The sequence below is a fragment of the Teleopsis dalmanni genome, chromosome 1 (genome assembly GCF_002237135.1).
Source record: "Teleopsis dalmanni isolate 2A chromosome 1, ASM223713v2, whole genome shotgun sequence".
NCBI lineage: Eukaryota > Metazoa > Arthropoda > Insecta > Diptera > Diopsidae > Teleopsis > Teleopsis dalmanni.
In genome coordinates, this window is record NC_051846.1 from 43,639,503 (window position 1) to 43,660,164 (window position 20,662).

The 20,662-nt window shown below is 27.4% G+C and overlaps 1 protein-coding gene across 1 annotated transcript in view; it reads right to left on the minus strand.

Moving 5' to 3' along the window:
• Window positions 1–1,869: 1,869 nt before the first annotated feature.
• LOC119669401 overlaps window positions 1,870–20,662 on the minus strand; it is a gene marked incomplete at its 3' end in the record, with an annotated part of 88,591 nt that continues 69,798 nt past the window's right edge. Inside the window, 1 exon segment of the mRNA XM_038079281.1 lies at window positions 1,870–2,334. Within this exon segment, the coding sequence (XP_037935209.1) occupies window positions 1,870–1,936 (67 nt within the window).

Consider the following 20,662-nt stretch of genomic DNA (forward strand, 5'->3'; position numbering starts at 1 on the left):
TGGTCCTCTATACCGTATGAATAAAAAAGTGTGAAAGAAAAGTCTTCTTTATTTGCTATGAAGCCTCTACCATGAAGCCTCAAACACCGAACTTCCATCTGCGAATCGCTGGTGAATCGCAACAAAATCGTTCCATTTCTTAAACGGTTAGTTACTAGTGATGAAAAGTGGGTTAGAATCATTTACGAATAGGTAAACCGAAAGCAGCTATGGTTGGTACGTTATGTGTCGAAACCGACTGAAACGGTGGCCAGGCCAGAATTGATGGCCAGGAAGATTTTGGTACATGTTTGCTAAAATAGGTAATTATCTCTATGAGCTACTCTCTTACAACAACACTCTTAACTTAGAGCTGTATTATCAACAATTAGACCGTCTGGAGGAAGCATTCGCCCAGTTGCATAGAAACAGCCGGCTTTGGGCAATGGGAAAGAAATTGTGTTTTATCAAAGCAACGCCAGACCATGCACACCGCTAATAATGTGTAATCCCTAAAAGTACCTGGAACTTGATTGAGAAGTTCTTATGCATCCAACTTGTGTTTGAAACCTGGTACCAAGTGATTACCATCTGTTCCTGTCCTTGGCGAACGATGGACGTTGTTTCTGGTAAAAAATTCTCTTCAAGAGAGACTTGTGAAAATCGACCGTCTCAATTTTTTACCAATAGTGACGACAACTTCCATGAGAAAGGCGTAATAAAATTAGCTTCAAAATGGAAACAAATTATTGAACAAAACGACGTATATTTGACCTAAATTGGATAATTCAAACTATAATAGTTTAGGCCATTGATTTTATACACAAAGAATGGATTGCTTTTTACTGCACCTGTTTTAAAACAAAATATATAAATATATACAAAATATAGGTGCTAAGTTCGTCTTTGGATATTTTTAAATTTATACAATAGATGATATATAACATTTTCTTTTTAGATTATATTGAATCACAATAAAATTTTTTTTAACATAAATAGTCTATATATAGTCTCTATAATTAGTCTATAGAAGGCATTTTATAATAAACGGACTTTAGTCAATAGTCTTTTAAGAAAAATTATTACAAAACTATTGAATGTTTTTAATGTTCAATAAATAATATTCAATTTTTTTTGTGGGTCTTTAAAAAAAAAACAAAGAATAAATAAATTTATGCAACAATATTAATTAGAGATTTTTAAACTTCGGAGTTAATTACATTATTATATCTTATAATACATAGATTTCTTAAAACTTAACTAAAACCTAAAACTTTGGAAATGCACCTATATTACGATTTAAGTAAATTTTCTACAACTAATATTAAATATGTTTAAATGTTAAATTTAAATATTAATTGTTAAAATTGAAAGCAATTGGTACTACCAACTAGTGAGAGCGAACCACTAATTGGGCAGGATGGAAGACGTTATTGAACGCTACTTTGGATGACTAACGTCTATAATGGTCAACTAAGTACCCGCATATGCTTTGAAAAGGAAATAAAAATTTACAGTAACTTTTTCAAGCTTTCCAATAAATTAAATTTCGAAATAATTATTTTGAAAATATTTCAGCCAAATAAGCTTTTACTTTTATTACATTCCTTTTTCAAGGGTGCTGTTCTAATTTACTTTATATGCAAAATTATGGCAGCTTATCCTGATTTTACTTAAGGAATAAATAGTCTCTTCTTTTTCTTCTTTGCAATTAGCGGTTATTTTACTGTAAAACTAATTTACAATTGCCAGGAGACAAAACGTAACTCACAAAACGAGTTAAAAGGAGTGTAATTAATTAGTGTTAAGACCTTACAATTAAGTATAAAGGATTAGTGCAATAACAATGCATATTCAAGCATGCAAGTAACACTGTAGGGCAATACTTACCGCTCATCACAATCACCAAGAGCAGCCACGTTTCGCAGAAACTGCGTGCCAGTTTGTGGCCCCGCATCACTGCTGCAATAGCACTGGCAGTAGCCAGCCACTCAGCACGCGTACAGACTACCAAATCCCGGGGCGAAAAAAATTCTTTGAATTGTTTTTTTTTGTGTTTGCTATTTTGTAAGTTGGCCAATGCGCTTAATGCGCTCAGTTGATATAGTACCTTTAGATATAGCAGTAGCAACAGCAGCAACAACTACAACACGGTACTATCATCATTTCCGCCGTTAATATGGCAAAATGCCAACCAAACGGTAAGTGTTGTAGGTGCAGTCAAATGCTTCCAATGGCGCTGTTTCAGTTGGTCTGCAAGAAGTTAAATAATGACGTCTACTGCCGTTGACTGCAGTGTAATTCAAGTGCCGCTGCGATTGTTGATAATGATGACGACAGTGAAGAGGAATTGCTCTGAAATAGTGCAAAATGTTAAATTGTTTAATGTCTGTGCATAAATTTGAAAGTTGAAATTTAGTTTGAAAGACAAAAATTATTTTGTTAGTACATAAGCAACACAAGGCGAAGAGTTGTAAATTGTAAAATGAACTTAAATAATGTTTAAACAGCTACTTCTGTTCTCTTCTCTGTTATGCTTACATTTTGTAAATTAGTGCAGGCTGACGCAGGCTAGGCATGGGCCTTCCTTTCCTCTAAAGTCGCAGTCTAAGTAAAGTAAAAAAAAAATTGCCCCTAAATGGAATACGCGGGTTGCTTGCTAATAGCAAAATTCCTCAAATATTTCTACTTAGGAATAAAATTTTGGTGCTCAAATAAATGTGAACAGAATTCATACACATACCTGCTACTTAAATACACACACGTTCTCTATGTAATATTACATTTAAAAAATTCTTAAACAGAAGTTTCTACAAAAATAAAGCCATTAAATTTTACATAAAAAAGTAATATTAAAATAATGTTTAGCAATTCAATTTAATTGGATTTCAAACACAAAATTCACTCGCATAGAAAATAATTACAATGGTTTGCGCAAAAATTAGCAATTAGAGCAATATTCGTGAATATTTGGAATTCAAGAAAAAACTGAAATTAAAATGCTTTTTAAATAATACCTTAAATTTTATTATATTAACAAAACAGGAATTTCATTTGAAATTTAGGAAAAACGAAACACTTTTAGAAGTGAATATGCAGATATTGAATTTGATATCAGAATAAATTAATCTTAAGTTGTTTGCTGACTTAATATAAAATAAATTCCAGTACTTATTTAAAATTTTTAATAATTGCTTAAATTAAAATACTTTAATGGTATTTAAAAGTACTTCAATAACTTGAAAATCGGTAAAGTAATGAAAGCTGCACATCAGAATGCATCTTTTCAATACTTTTTCGGTAATGCCGTAAAAGTATTATTAAAGCACAAACATAAATTTTACTACTATTTTATAAGAAAAAAAAAAGAGTACGAATCCACTAATATTTTAACAATTAAGATAGTATTTAACTGAAATTGTTTCCCTAAAATCGCAAAATAGTCACACAGTACAAAAAGTTCTTTTATTAGCTTGTGTTATTTTACTCCTAAACAACTTGTAAATGAATCACTTAACAAATATAACGTTTTAACCCAATTTTTTTAGAGATTACTATATAATTCGTGTACAACCCATTTAAACTCCCCAAAAGTTTATCTAGAAATAAATTCTATAAAACTAAAAATGTAATTTAAAATGAATTTTATATTAACTTCTCGCTTTATCTCTGAATCAAGAACTTTGAATTAACAGAGAAACACTTTTGTAAACTAAATGAGAATTGTATTATATAATTATAATTCCCTTTAAGTTCACAAAAGTGTATAAAAAGTAATGTAATATAAAATTATATAAAATTTCTATTTCAAAGAAACATCACATTGTTAATTAAATTCATCATCACGTTACTCAAAAAATTTCCAGAATTGTTCAAATAGAACAAGTCTATATTTCAGAAGATTATGAGGTAGCTTCATCTTTGCTTACAATTTTTTATGATTGTCGAGAGATCATTACGATATTTGACAACTAATATTGATATTAATACATTATATTATATTAACCATATATGAAAAAAGATGGATATTACTATTTTGAATAACAAAATAATGTAAAAGATAATATAACCCCTTACATTTTTTTAAATATCTTGTTAGAGAGATAACAATTGTAAAGGCAAAAAAATAACTAGCATATAGTGTAAGCTTACTACATACCATAGTAGGATTTCGAAAGCACGTATCCCCCCTAAGTTTAATAAAAAATACTGCAAACATATGCGACTAAGTAGCGTGTCAGCTGTAGGGATTCTATTAAATCTTTCAGAATGATAGGTCGGAAGAAAAGCTAATATATAATGTCGCTATTCATAATAAACATAACTATGATCAAACTGAAATCGTTGTAAAAGTGAAATGCTTAAAAATATTGGAAAAATATCTATATGAATCTATACCGCATAGTATATAAATTATGGCACAGCTGTTTAAAAATATTTGGATATTTCAGAAGATGATATTATGATTTGTGAAAAAGTATATATGTTTTTTTTCAAGTTCATAAAAGTAAGTTTCATTATATATTTTAATTTGATATTGGAGATTAACATGTCTAAGGTTTGCTTCCTATAGAAAATTAAGTTCAATGCCACTAAGATCTCTGTCACTGCCCTCACTGACCGGCAGAACACCAAACTGGGGATGTTCATACCTCTATGATTGATATTGAGAGGAAAATTGAACTTATCAACAATTTCAAGTACAATAGTGTTGTGCTATCTCCCAATCAAAGTTTTATTTCTAACGTAAATTATGACATCCTAAGTATCACATTTAAATTCACTAAGTATCACATATCAAATTCAAAAATGCTCTGCGCAGTGATAACCAACTCATATGTGGATTCATTGTTATAAGCAATTTATTTGGCCTATTTACGTACCGTTACTTTAGTTTTATCTATTATAAGTTATATTCACATAAAAAATGGCACCTATTTGAGCACAAAGTCCTTCCCGATTGTATTAATTGTAAACGCAAGTAAAACGTCAAGAATTTTTTTTATTCATTCGCCTATACGTGGGTTGAAATTATAGAGTACCTTCTTTTATTCGCCCGACGGTATCCCTGCCAAATACATGACCCTCCTCGTAATATTTATACATACATATATACATTATCTCATCTATTACATACAAGACCACCTGTCCCCTCTCCGAATATTTCTATCTACATCAATGTGGTGCAATGTGTTCTATCAGCAAACCTTTGCGAGTTTGAATTGAATTTGGTATTTCTTCTACAATGCTTGTTAATCTATACTGTTTAAAATTATTTTTAAACTGTTGAAATATGAAATTCATATAACAGTTATAGTCTGAAAAGTCATTTAGACTGTGGTAATATATAAATATCAAAAAACAGAGAACAAAAGATAAGAAAGTGTAAATGTGGTTTGTTGTCGATTCTAAACTTATAGCAAAAATGTTTGCTTTTATAAAGAGCCTCTTTATATAGTTGGAAATAGTGCTTATATGACATCTGATCCAGAAGTATTATTTTTATTTTAGAATGTAACTACGTTTTATTTTATTGTAATAAACGTAAAAAAACCGGAGTCTGATTATTTTTGTTTTTACTATAGAATATATTATTTTTATTATAGCATTGAAAGTATTATGGAATTTTTAATGCTACTGGATTGGACAAACTTAGAGATTATAATGAACACAAATAAATATTTTTGAAAAAACTTATTAAATTATTTTTAAATAACTTTAAATTGAAAATCTAATTTATAAAAAGCACAAATAACAAAGGAAATATATTTTAAGAAATATAATTTGAAACATTTTTATGAAAAATCTATAACTTTATTTACTTTAATATAATTTTTTCTGTAGTGTGAAAATTCCTTTTAACACCATTATTTCTCATTTATTTTATTGGTTTTTTTTTCAAAAATTTATATTTTCAATTACGATTTTGCAATTTGCCTTATTTGACTTTTTGCATTGCTCGTTGCCATTTAAGCTTTTTCTTTCTTCAATAAATAGAAATAAAACAGTATAAAATGCTTTTCACTGCGTGCAAAGTAGAAATAATTTAGGGTGGCGCAATCGAAAATTTTTAAAACCAACGTTTTAAGTTTTATATAGTTGGGCTTTCATATACATTATCCAATAATCATAGTTTGGAAAACTGTATAGATTCTGCGAAGAGAAGAAACATACTCTGCGATTTTTCCATATACCCTTACGGAAGAGGCAATAAAACCCTATACTCGATACCACTTTTTATATAAGCAACAGGGCTTAGAGACTTACTCTACAACCAAAAGGGGACACAATAGACCCAATGGTCACAGTGTTACACTCCACAGCAATAATAATAGTTTGGTACATCCTAATGTCAAAGTTAAAATAATTGTTTGTTTAAAATATTAATTTAATTAAATTTGAAGTCATATAATAAATAAAAATTATTTTTTATAAGTAATTTTAATTAAATTTTAAGTCTTATAATAAATAAAATTTATTTTATATAAGTAATTTTAAAAATATATAAAATATAATTTTAAAATGTGTATTATGTATTAGAAATATTATCCTTGTTTTATATATGTATAATATATATTTATATAATATATATAATATTATATCTGTGTTATATGTAACATATGTATTATATTTTAATTTTAATCTGCTTTTGTTTGTTTATTTATTTTATATATTTTTAATATGATTGCCTTATTATTATTATAATTGAATATAGAGTATATCTAAGATTATTTTTATAATTATTATTAAAAATAATTTTGTACTAAACTAAATTGGATATAAACAAATACATTAAAAAAGTGCATTAAAATTAATATATTTTCTAAACAACAAAAAAATACATTTAGATTGAAAAATCTTAGATATATTTGTCTCTGTATCAAATCAAAACTTACTTAAGCGATGATGAATATATTTTTTAAATTACAAATTACTTATTGCTGTCAAACAGAATTATACCTTGTCTAATCGAACTAATTTCGGTAATCAAAATTGATGTAACCAAAAGGTAATTACACCCGACCGCAATATGCACCAGAAGGAACCACGCAGCTAAGCTCTCAATACTGAAATCTCTATGTAAGTCCATTGATGTGATATACCAAGTAGCGTTCACAATCCTCTTAAGCAATTAAAATTGATATAGTTAAATCCATTTGAGTGTATTTGGAAGCATTACAATAAGCTACCCAACTACAGAATAGTGCCGACTTCTTCAGTTGGTTATAAATGGACATATTTTTTTTTTTGAAGGTCGCGACTATTTAAAAATGTTCGTTTACCTACGCTGCATTATTAGTTACAATTAATATCATTTATTCCAATAATGGCATTAATTGGAATAAGAAGTGCTATGCAATATTACTTGCAAATTTATTGCAATACTAAATGTATTGCTATCAATTTACAGGGGCTAAATATTATTGGGGTTAAAATTGAACTGGGACTTAAGAAGGATTATTTATTCTAAAATTAAACATAAAAGTTGTAATATCTTTGTATGAAATATTTAAAAAAAAGCTAAGATAAAGAAAAAAAAACTATTCAAAAGATGTCATTTATTGCAATTGATTAAAGCATTCAGTTTTAACACCTATGCAGTAATTTCATTATTTGCTATAAACCATTGTCAGGTCCAGCGGACTATAAGTGAGCGAAGATATTTATATTTTCCTTAAACCTATTTTTTATCAAAAGTAAAGCTTAAATATATTTTTTCCACACTATGTAAGCATTATTAACATGTAGTTTTTGGTTAAGATGATTAAGATTGCTCTTGTTTTTCACTTGCTTATATATTACATATTTTTTGTTATTTTTAATTTTTTATTTCGGAAACTATGTAGGAAGGCATCGTTTATTATATTGCTATTTATACTATTTGAGGCGTCAGCATGAAGAAAATGTAACACTAATTCCATCTTGAATGGTCAAATGCTTGCACAATTTTTAAGCTCTTTTGCTGTGTAACACATACATTTGAGTTGGATTGAGGCGATTCAATTTAGAAGCACAACACATCCAGAAGCAGTAACGCAAATGCAAAAAATAACAAAAAATCAAATTTACCTCAACAACGATGTTGTCTTGTGTACTGAGTTTGATTGTATGTATAAAACCTATTAACATTTTATATCAAAACAGTGCCGAAAAGCATCGTTGGGATCTTGATTGGTGTTTGTTATATTGCTACTCATACTATTTGAGTCACCAACATTGAGAATAATGTTATACTAATTCCATCTTGAGTGAACAACTGCTTACACAATTTTTATGCTCTTTTGCTGTGCAACACATACATTTAAGTTGCGTTGAGGTGATTCAATTAGGAGTAACAACACATTCAAAAGCAATAACGCAAATGTTAAAATTAACAAAAAGTCAAATTTACCACAACAACGTTGTTGTCTTGTGTGCTATGGGAGTTCGTTTGTATGTATAAAAGCTATTTAAATCGATAATGTAAGATCGTAAACTAACTGTTGCAAATAGTTGATTGAAAATTTAAAGCTGGCTGTGATATAATTACGTATATATAGCAACTCAACAAGAAGTCAAATCAGTTGGCAATGATAGTTTTCAATATATAATTAAATAAATTAAGTATTCGTAGTTAATATTAATAATTTTTCAAAATTAGGTTTTAATCAAGCTATGTTACCCTAAAATGTATAAAGTATATGGTATGGAATTTCTATTAGTCCATAGTACCTTGTTCCATTCTTTGGAAAGAAATAAAGCACAAAATAAATTTTTATTCGCAATTTTGTGCAAGAAGCATAAGCAGAAGTAGGAGCAAGGAGGCAAGGAAGCAAGGAAGCATTCAGCCAAACACCAACAAAAAAGTCAATGTAAATTACTGCCAAGAAAACGAACAGGCGTGCAAATACGGAAACAAGCATGCAAGCACAAATATCTTTGGAATAATTTTAGTTTGGCAAATGCGTTTCAAAGTGAAATGCCAGACTTTGGAAAGCAATTTGCCACGGTCTGTCAGCGTTGCTGAACGCAGCTGAATATTTTCCAATTTTCAGTTATTAAATGTGCAAATAACATGAGTTTTTATATTATCATAAATAAAGAAACACAATTCGCATTTACAAAAATATGCACTTTTTACTTCATATACAAATATACCGAATTTCATTTGTGCAAATAGAAAATATAATTTTTTTTTAATAACTTATTTTGCCCAGTGAAATTTTTAAACAATTTTAAATTTTAAAGCATTATTTTCTTTTATCTTCCATAAAACATTAAAAAAGAACAACAACTCTTAACAACATCATGACTGAACTTCCTTGTCCATTATATTATTATTTATGATGAGATTACGAGCATTTTTCTCTGCAAATAGTAGAAATTCCTGTAGATAAATAACTTATAGGGGTTCTCGATTAAAGAAGCTTCCTCTAATCAAAGCAAACCCTAAACAACATGAAGACCTATTTTGTTTTTTTCTATTTTATTAGCGGTGGAGAATTATGGAACAAGAAAACATGTACCATTGCTTCAATAAATCAATTATTCAAGTTCATTTATTGCATAAAATGTGTACTCTAATGGATTTAAAATGCTTTCTAGCCAAAAGCAAATTACTTCATACTTGAAAGAAAATTTTTCGTAAATTATACGAATTGTAATGTATTTACAATTTTTATATAATTTTACAAAAAATGTTGTAAAAAGTTTTTGGTATTGAAAAATCAAATAAAATCGTTGAATACGAGTAAAATAGCAAAAATGGAACCATGCGGTTTCCTTAACTCTACTAAATTATAAACAAAATAAAAATCATGAAAATATTTGAAATGTAAATTCCAATTCGCCTTAAGGTGTGCTTATGTATTATAAATTTTGTTTTTCTCAGTTTTATAAATTTTATTATTGTTTTTTTTTTGTGGTAGCATTTCATCCTTTCTTTATTTTATTTTCTAACTTCACAATTTAACCAAACAAAAAATAATGGCATATCAAGCAATTTCCAAGCTTAGAAGCCGCCACAGCACAGTGTGAAGGAAATGAAAAATAACAAATTTTTCCATGAAAGGAAATGGAATTGCTAGAGAAAATGGATCTGTATGTGCTTAGTTTTCCACGTACAATTTAATATTTTGCTATTTAAATGTTAAAGAAATTTATTAAACCTAAATGAAAGGCTACCATAAAATAATGAGTGTTATTAGAATAAATATCTGCCACGATTTTATACAAAGATATGTACAACTTTTAATTATTTTTAATTATTTATAGCTAAGAATTTTATGTCCTATATCAGAAAATCCATTGCAAATAGATTTATATTCATATAGCTGCAGTTTTTGTACTTATGCAATTTATAACAAGTGTAGTGGTTATTGCGAAATGACCAAAAATTATAAAAAAAAAATTGAATAAGTGAATTGAGTAAGTCAACTATAACCTTTTTCTATATTCTATGTATCAAGATTGCTGCTGATGAGCAGAATATTAAAAAAAGTAAAATTCTCGTTGGAGATGCAAATTATTCTTTAGTTTAACAATTTCTGCGTAGGAGCAAATATTGCTGTCAGTAAAAGGCTGAAGTTAGATTTGAACTGATGAGTTCTTTAACATTTGTTCTGCTTATATACCAATTTATTAAAACTTTTAATGCCGTTATAATCCAAGTCCCATAAAATCAATTATTTTTTTAAGAACATTAACTTTTATTTCGAGCGTTAATTTTTAGTATATTTGTACACATATTTTGACAAATTCGCTTTTGCCTTCATCAGGAGAATTCTTAAAATAAAAAATATATATGTAAATTTCAACTAATTATACTTATTTAATTATTACTAACAATATTATTACTTGTTTAATATTAGGAATTTCCCCTTATGAAAGCTAAATCGAATTTGCCGAAATACCTATATAAATACACTAAAAATTAACGCTCGAAATTAAAGTTAATATCCTCAAAAAAACGAAACTGATTTTAAATAATTTTAACATAACAACTCAAAAATTAGGTTATATTTCCTTAACCTAACCTTTTAACATAACCTTATTTATAACCTAACCAAAAACATAGAAATATAAAGACATGTAATTTGCCTCTGTTAAAAAAATCATGAATTCTGAAAAGGTACACGCAATGGGAAAAACATGTCTGTTCAAACGTATAAACAATCGAACTTATTATTTTATGTATGATCAATGCTATTTTGTTAGTGAAGTCAGCAATCAAACCAATAGCGAACATGTTGTATTTTGCTTGGACAAAATCATATAGAAAAAACTCTAATATCAGAGCAAATGCACACATAGCTTCTAGTTCATGCGTATGTAAGTTTCTTGGTAAATTTTTTCTACTCTTCTTTTTATTGCACACTTACTAAATATATATGTGCATGGGTAGGTGAGACAATATTTTTGAATGTGATGCTTGGATTTTGTTTGTGTGCTTTTTTTTTTCTTAAAATATATGACTGGCTTCGTGTGCATGAAATGCACAAGTCTTCCAAATTATTTAAAATTTGATTTTTGCTGAAATTTTATACTAGCTTCATACTAAAATATGATGTTTGCCTATGACATGATGGAAAACACCGGAGTAGCGCAACCACAGTTGTTATTAGTGTAAATGCTCTTAATATGTTTGGCTATCAAGACTCGGCTATGCCATACAGTAATATTCATAAAACACCATATTATACAATTATTGATTATTTTTTATATATTAAGTTTTTATTATTATATTCTTATATCAAATACAATAGAATTATTAACTAAATTTTATTACTTAAATTATATAGAATACAATTATAAACCTTAGATAACTAATTATACAAAATTAACTAGAACTATTAACTATTAATTACATATTACTTATAACTATTTAAAATAAAATTATATATATAAGGGTGAATAATATTATTTATTGTTAATTTTTCTAATCATTCATAAATATTATTAGACTAATATTTTTACTAAAAAATCCTTCGGACGATCTCTATAAAATGTGCGTTTTACATTTTGAAATTTTTAAAAAAATATTTGAAAAGTATTATTATGTAAATGGCATTAAAAAAATTATAATAAATAGCATAAAAGAAGAAATGAAAAAAAATGTACAAAGCGAAAATTGGTTTGAGGAGCCGATGTGCGGGAGCCATCGCGAAATTTTGTTGGACTTCTTAATAAAAGTTCTATTATATAAGAACTCAAAGTGGCTACTAAAAAGTAGCCAAGATAATGCAAAATTTAAAAATAAATTAAAAAAATTGTAAAAATGTATATTTATGTAAAAATATTAGTCTAATAATATTTATGAATGATTAGAAAAATTAACAATAAATAATATTATTCACCCTTATATAAATAATTTTATTTTAAATAGTTATAAGTAATATGTAATTAAATTTAGTTAATAGTTCTAGTTAATTTTGTATAATTAGTTATCTAAGGTTTATAATTGTATTCTATATAATTTAAGTAATTAAATTTAGTTAATAATTCTATTATATTTGATATAAGAATATAATAATAAAAACTTAATAATAAAAAACTTAAAAATAATCAATTATTGTATAATATGGTTTTTATGAATATTACTGTATGGCATAGCCGAGTCTTGATAGCCAAACATATTAAGAGCATTTACACTAATAACAACTGTGGTTGCGCTACTCCGGTGTTTTCCATCATGTCATAGGCAAACATCATATTTTAGTATGAAGCTAGTATAAAATTTCAGCAAAAATCAAATTTTAAATAATTTGGAAGACTTGTGCATTTCATGCACACGAAGCCAGTCATATATTTTAAGAAAAAAAAAAGCACACAAACAAAATCCAAGCATCACATTCAAAAATATTGTCTCACCTACCCATGCACATATATATTTAGTAAGTGTGCAATAAAAAGAAGAGTAGAAAAAATTTACCAAGAAACTTACATACGCATGAGCTAGAAGCTATGTGTGCATTTGCTCTGATATTAGAGTTTTTTCTATATGATTTTGTCCAAGCAAAATACAACATGTTCGCTATTGGTTTGATTGCTCACTTCCCTAACAAAATAGCATTGATCATACATAAAATAATAAGTTCGATTGTTTATACGTTTGAACAGACATGTTTTTCCCATTGCGTGTACCTTTTCAGAATTCATGATTTTTTTAACAGAGGCAAATTACATGTCTTTATATTTCTATGTTTTTGACCTAACTTTCTTAACATAACTTGTTAGAATTTAGTACAGTACGTTGACTTTATATGTAAGCACGCAGGTTCATGGTTCCAACTTTAAAGAATTCAACTTCTAACAATTGTCCAAAAAATTTAAAAGGACAATTAATAGACGCTTCTAAAAACTAAATATAATGGATACGAGTATAAACAATATCCAAAACAGCAATACAGTTAGCTCAATAATTCAATAGATTAAAATTTTTTGTATTTTGAAATTGCCTTAATTATTAAAAATATTTTAAATTATAATTCATTTTAAAAAATAATCTAACTATCAAAGCAATATTAAAATTCAATTACTTTCCCACTTACATATGTATAAAAAATAATACATAAATTAATACGATATAAACAACAATAATAAAATGCAAATTAATAAAAAACAATTATATGATAAAGTTTTGATTCTATAGAAATTATAACTCATATCAATAAGTCAAGTGAAAAAATTTTTAAAAAATTGTTAATATTTAAAAAATGTTTTTATTTATTTCAAATTTTTTAAATTATAATAATAGAACAAAATAGGATTTTTTAGAACAGTAGTGAGCTTCTACAACAAAAATTTATTTTATATTATTATTTTAATTAATTGTATTTATAGCTATTTCGTGTATTACCAAATACTCATCATCGGTGATCTTGGAAATAATTCTTGTATTTAATTATTCATAAATAATTTTTTTTTGACTCTATTAGTACCAGGAAATGAACTTGTACCCTGCCAAATTTGAAGCTCAGAGTCTGCGCTCCTTAACCAACTGCCCTAAAGCCGTACTTGACTTTTATATTCACACATTTTTTTGGAGTTTTATTACTTGGCTGTGAAAGTTTTATTAACAAATTCACTTGCTGTGTTTATATTTTATATTATATTTTTATATATTTATAATAAATTGTATTTTTATTTTTAATTGTTCAATACTATTCTGTTTATTTGTTCCAAGTTTTATATATTCTTTCTTATGTATAGAACCTAGTCTAGGAACGTAATACTGAGAAAGTCATGCTAATGTTACTCCACAAGTAGCACGGGTAACAAATTATGAAAAAAATATTTAAATTCAATTTCTTTCATAAAATGCATATAATAATTAATCAAAAATCAAATCAAATTGATATAATCATCTTAAAGAAATCAAATTATTTATTAATATCTAAACATCAATAATAAAATGCAAATTAATAAAACAACCAATAACATAATAAACCAATTTCATTGAATATGGACCAAAAATTATTAACTCAATAATTTGACAGTAAATCAATAAAATTAATGAGCATAAATTTATTTTATTAATATTACATAAAAAAACCAATAAAATTAGAAAGCAGATATTATTATTTCGTGATGTTTAACGAATTTGTATTGAGATAGATTTGATATACGTCATGTTAAGGATTTTTTGTTTGTATATTATAGAAAAATTATTACACTTCTTTTATGAATTCCAGTTAAATAAATTAAATTTTAATAATTATGGTAGTATAAAAACATACTGTAAGCTATACACCTGAATATAATATGTAATAACGTCATTGTTTGCATGAAAATTTAAAATATAAATAAATTAAATATTTATTAACTGAAACCTATTGTTATATTATAATCCTATTGTTAATTATATTTATTGTTATTGTTTCACTTTGTTATATTTTGCATTAATTTTTAGTGGTTTCTAACAACTGGAATAGATATAAAAAATAGAGTACGGGGGACAACTTTTTGGTTTTTGTAGACCTTCAATATTTACCTATTGTAAGAAAAATTTTATGGAAAAACTAGGATACATTCTTTAGGTTTAGTCTTACTAGTGTCCGCATATATTAGTGTGGAGCATATAGCCGCAACGATTCTCTTAAACAGTACTCTGTTAGGTACTTTTCTATATACACCGTTACATGTGCAGTTAATCCTTTTCGATTTGTATTAAAAAATTTATATGTGTTCAAATTAGATCCAATTTTTAGAAAAACGCAATTTCACTAAAATCTTATAAAGTTGCATATAACTTAAATAAAGCAGTTTACTTCCATTTTATAATTAAAATTGTATTATTTTATATGTTATAACGGACCTATTCTGTGCACTTGACAAATTTGTCAAATTCTTTAATAAAATTTTTGATTTTTATAAAGCAGAAAGCTTTTTGGTATTCTGGACACATCTTGACAAATTTCAAAGCTCAAGTACTTAGTGCTACTTTTGTATTTCAACTTTATTCATTCAAGTTACAGATAAGAATAATATTTTTTCATTTCTACTTCGTAATAATAAACTATTAACAAACACTACACAGTTAAAATAACAACTGTCAAACTTCCTAAATAATGTTGCTAGTGTATAAAATTCATACACAACAGCTACTCACCCCACTATGGTGTAAAGTGTTTTGTATAGAAAACTGTTCGTAACTGTTCGTAACTGTTCGTAAAAAATGCTTGTAAAGAGCACATATTTTAAGTTGCCAAAAGCATTTTTCATGCATTCAAATAACAATAAAAAATATGCTTGTAAAGAGCATATATGCTTGAAAATAGTATATTTTTATAGTTGTCAACAGAATTTGCAGTATTGACAAATAACAAGGAAAAGAGCTTTTCATTTATGTCACAGAATACCAAAACCTTTACAGCAGTCAATTTTGAGAAGTGTCAATGTTTGACAAGTTTATAAAGTGCACAGAATACGTCCGTAAATATATATAGCCTAATAGAAAAAAAAATTTTTTTTTAAATACTAAAAAAAATTATTATAAAAACTTTCTATGTGGGATGGGTGTTATAGTGAATGAAGTGGAACTTTAGTGATAAAGTCCAAATATTTTACGTCTCAAATTTCATTCTTCAGCATATTATAGTTTTTAAGGTATTTAAAAATACAAAAAATTTAACCAGGTATGAGCCTAAATTCGGAGAGGTTGCACTAAGTCTATCGGACTTAGAATACATTTAAAAGAACGAAACTTTCATTTCAATATCATCATTAGTTCAAAATTTAACGAAATTTAAATTCTTAAATTTAAGTTCATATGTAAAACTTTTAGTGTAATCTTCATGAGGATTAAATTATTATAAATTAGTTTGTTGCTATTTAATTACAATTGCTTAATTTAATTTGTTTTCTTAATTATAAGAATAATAATGGCATTGAACTATTGTGTTCCACAATCTATAGATGTTTTCACAAATAGTAAATCAATATAATTGGCAAAGAATGCAGTGGTTTGAGTGTTACTAGTCGAAGAACGCATATATATAAAAGAAAACTGAAGGACCTAAAACATCTTTAAGGTACCCGATGATTGATTTCATTAAGAACTGAATATATATTTTTATATTTAAAAAATAACAACTTATAATTATCTCACAAAATTGGTTTGATGATATTACGTTTACTTTCGTAGTCAGTCCTCAATGCACAACCATATAAGATACCTACGAGACTTCTATAAACTGCTTAAATGTGAATAGCTAACTTTACACATTATAATAATTAATAGATATAGTGTAGAACTTATTTAGTGAGTAAAATCAAAAATTCTACGAATCACAGTAAGAATTGTTAGAATCTATGTTAGAAATGTTATAAATTCACTATAACTTAACCTATAAGAATCTGTATACTCATCAAAGTTCTAAAACCAATATTTGATTGTGATTGACAGCATTTTAATAATTAATGTTAATCTGATGGAAGGTTTTAAACTAAAATGAAAGTAAAGTTAATTAATCGATTAACCGATTAATTAAAATTTGGTAAATGAAATTGTGTAGGCTTATATATTATTTAAAACTATCGCTTGCATAAATGAACTGATAAATAAATTGAAAGTGATGTAAGTGTGTAATATTCCATTAAACAAATAGAACGGCTGATACATACACCGGAACTCAAACTTCTCCCAATTTCCACATCCTGCACATTTTGCGTAATTGCTTATGGCATTGTTTAAAAATACCACATGTGTTTTGTAAAACATGCAAATTGCACAATTTTTACACTCTGAATACAGATTATTTTGCATTTGAGTTTCGAAAGTGTGAATATTTTAAACTTTAGCTTTGGGTGTTATAATATTGATTAAATGATTTGTATTGCAATGACAGTCAGGAAGGAACACATTTCATTATTAAGTCTTGATTGCATTTTAAAAGTTCAGTGTGGAATATAATAATAAAATACTTTCCTTTTAAGCAATAGTACAGAATAAACATTAAAATTTAACACAACAAATAATATAGAAAATTAAATTTCAGTTTGAATTTTTCTCTTTAACTGAAGGCTCATATGTTAACCTATAGAAGCAAACAGTTTTCTTAAACTCATCTTTAAGCTGTAAACACATTTTTAAAATGTCTACTAAGCCAGAATAAATTTATTCTATTAACGTAATGCATATTTAAAGAAATAGACAAATATTATAACCACAAATGCCAATTTCTGTACATTAAACTAATCGTCCCCGCTACTTAATTGTTAAAATTATCATATGTCCTGACCTTAGGTATTGATATAATCATAAGACAAAGTGGAATATGTAAGAAAAACTTTGAAATAGACGAAAAAATAAGTAGAAAAGAAAATATGCCAAAATATGTGTACAAGATTTTCATTGTTGTACGAAATTATTACACTGAGAGAAATGATAGTTAGATTTATTAATAAAAATAATAATCTGTGGTGTATTTAGTAATAAATATAAATTTGTTTTACGTTTGTAACATAATAACCGAAATGTTTTACTAAAAACATATTGATCTGATATATTATTAAAGAAACATATCATTCTGGGTAATACTAATCAGAAGCTATAACAACTTTCCAACTTGCTGCCAACTTACAGATTCCGTACTGAACAAATTTGGCCATCTGTAGAGCCAAATGTACTTTAAGTCAATATTGAGCATTTTGAATTAAAAAAAAAAGTGTATTGCAAGGAAAGCATTTTGCATATACCGAGAGAAATTTCTTTCGGTAATGACAAGATCAAGATCTCATTATGGGTAGAGTAAATCTTCTTATCCACTATTAGTGAGATAACTATTAATCCATATAGAAACATTAGAATAGACATTGTCGTGATAAAAATATATAATTTCGTATCTAGTCGAAACTTAAATAGGTGATATTGGATGATATGATTTTTTTGATCCCACTAAGTACAGGGCACTACATGGACACCATCAATATTTATCTTTAGTGTCAATTTAGTTGGTCACAGAGATTTTGTACCATCGCCAGTATCAATTCAATGCAAAATTATTTTATTTTGATAAATATTTAAGTAACTTTTCAGATAAAAGAAATAAAGTCTTGTAGTTATTCTAGTCATCAACAAATATCGCACCCAATTTCCTTACCCTTGGATAAATCCAAATGGTTTAAGCAAGTTTAAAATTGCTGTTTCTCTTAGGCTCAATATAATCATTGTTTTTTCCACATTTGACACAAAAATTTAATCCTTTTTGGTAGTTCAGGTTACTTTTAACCGTTAGTGGTAAAATGATCATTCTTAAACAATCGAAAATAATTAAGAATAGAGATCAAATATCTTAAATCTAGTCATAATTCCTAAAAAATGATATTAGTAAAGAGTAAAAATTTAAAAATGTTTTACTAAGTAATAAAATAATTTAGAAAATTAAAATTAATAGTGACTAACCAATTTAAAAAAAACTCATCTTGGTATGAGTACAACAGTGCGTATGAGTGATATTTTTTACTAATTTGAAGTTTTTACATTCGATGCATTTTATTTATATAAACTTAAAATTCATTATGTAAAATTTGTTTTACATAGATTGTTTTTATATATGCGAAATGTTTATATATATTTTCTATGTATATGGCAGGGCACGAGTTTAATCCCTGGTACTTACAGTCCCAATAAATTATTTACGCATAATTAAATACAAGTAATGTAACCGTCAGGCTAAACAGCTGGTTCACCCATATAGTTATGGCAAGGCATCCCTCCTTAGCAGATCAAACTTGAGATTGCTGGTGGGATATTTAACGGGTCACCATGGACTGCGTTATCACCTTAATAAAATGGGTCTGTCCGAGTAGACAGAGTGTCGACTCTGCTTAGAAGCAGACGAGACTACCAGTCACATTCTCTGTGACTGCCCAGCCTTGATCTGGGCAAGGAGGAGGTCAGTGGGAGGAGAGCTGCTCTCTCCTTCTGACATTAGGAGGTCCTCAACGGACGACATTCTGGCTTTCATTCGAAAAGCGGAATGTCTTCTGTTCGGTTAGGATCAGTTGCACCACAAAAGATCAATCTGGTCGCTATCTATCAATCTATTTCTATAAATACAAGTAATATTTCCAAGATCACTGCTGATGGATATTTGGCAACATGTACTCGAAATAGCTGTATGTTCATCCAAAAATTCAATTAATTAAAATAATATAGAAAGAATTTTTGTTGTTGTAGTTCACTACATTTCGAAACCTCTTTACTAATCTTATTCTGAAATTGAAAAACTGTAATCGTACCATTCTTGTTATAACAACTATCGGTTTTGATATAGTCAAAAGCTTTGGCTAAGATTAAAATTTAGTTTCAACTATTTCCCAAATAAGGGCAACTATAATAAATGTCGAAATTCCAAATAAAAGATTATTGCTAAAACCTAAAACAAATAAATTGTGTGACTTGAATGCAGTACTTTTCTATCTCTTTGTTATCACAAAAGTTACAAGTATCATAATTCACACCTTTCACAGTGTACTGGTGAAATAGACAAAAAATTGTAATATAGAGATAATCTTAGGTTGACAAAATACTATATACTTAAGGTCAAGCGTCAGGGCAATTTGAATAAAATAACAACATTTTGGTAGCACTTCACTTTGGGTACATAATTATCCTTTAAAAGATAAAAATCCATTTTGTTACTGGCAAAAATCAAGTCAATTTCCTTTTTTATGAGGCATCAGCACAAACAGAATTGTAACAAAGAAAAAATGTGTAAATTCAGTTACTTACAAAAAGGAAAGCCAACTCAACAACAAAGTAGGACTCAATAAGTTTTTATTATTTTAAGGCAACAATGCAAGCATGAAACGCAAGTGGGCGAAAACAACAATGACTTTAGGCTAAACTGATAACACTAAACAGCACAGAACCTGGACTTGCAGCAACAAAACACACGATAATGGACGTAAATATTTGCTTGGGAATTATTCCTAGTAGTAATAACAAGAGCAAGTGTTAAAGTGGTTGTTCTAATGCTCGTAGAGCGAGTAATGGCACTCACATAAGTAGTAATATAGTTACACTGACTATTGTTATGACGTTAAGATACTTTGACACACAGTGCCATGAGATGCAAACATATGAAAACTTTCACACTCGATTAAGACTTAATTGCATGACTTCTTGCTTTTTAGTTAGAAATAGTAGAAATGGTAGCTTTGCTTTTCTTATTACCAAATAAAATTTCTACATTTTTTT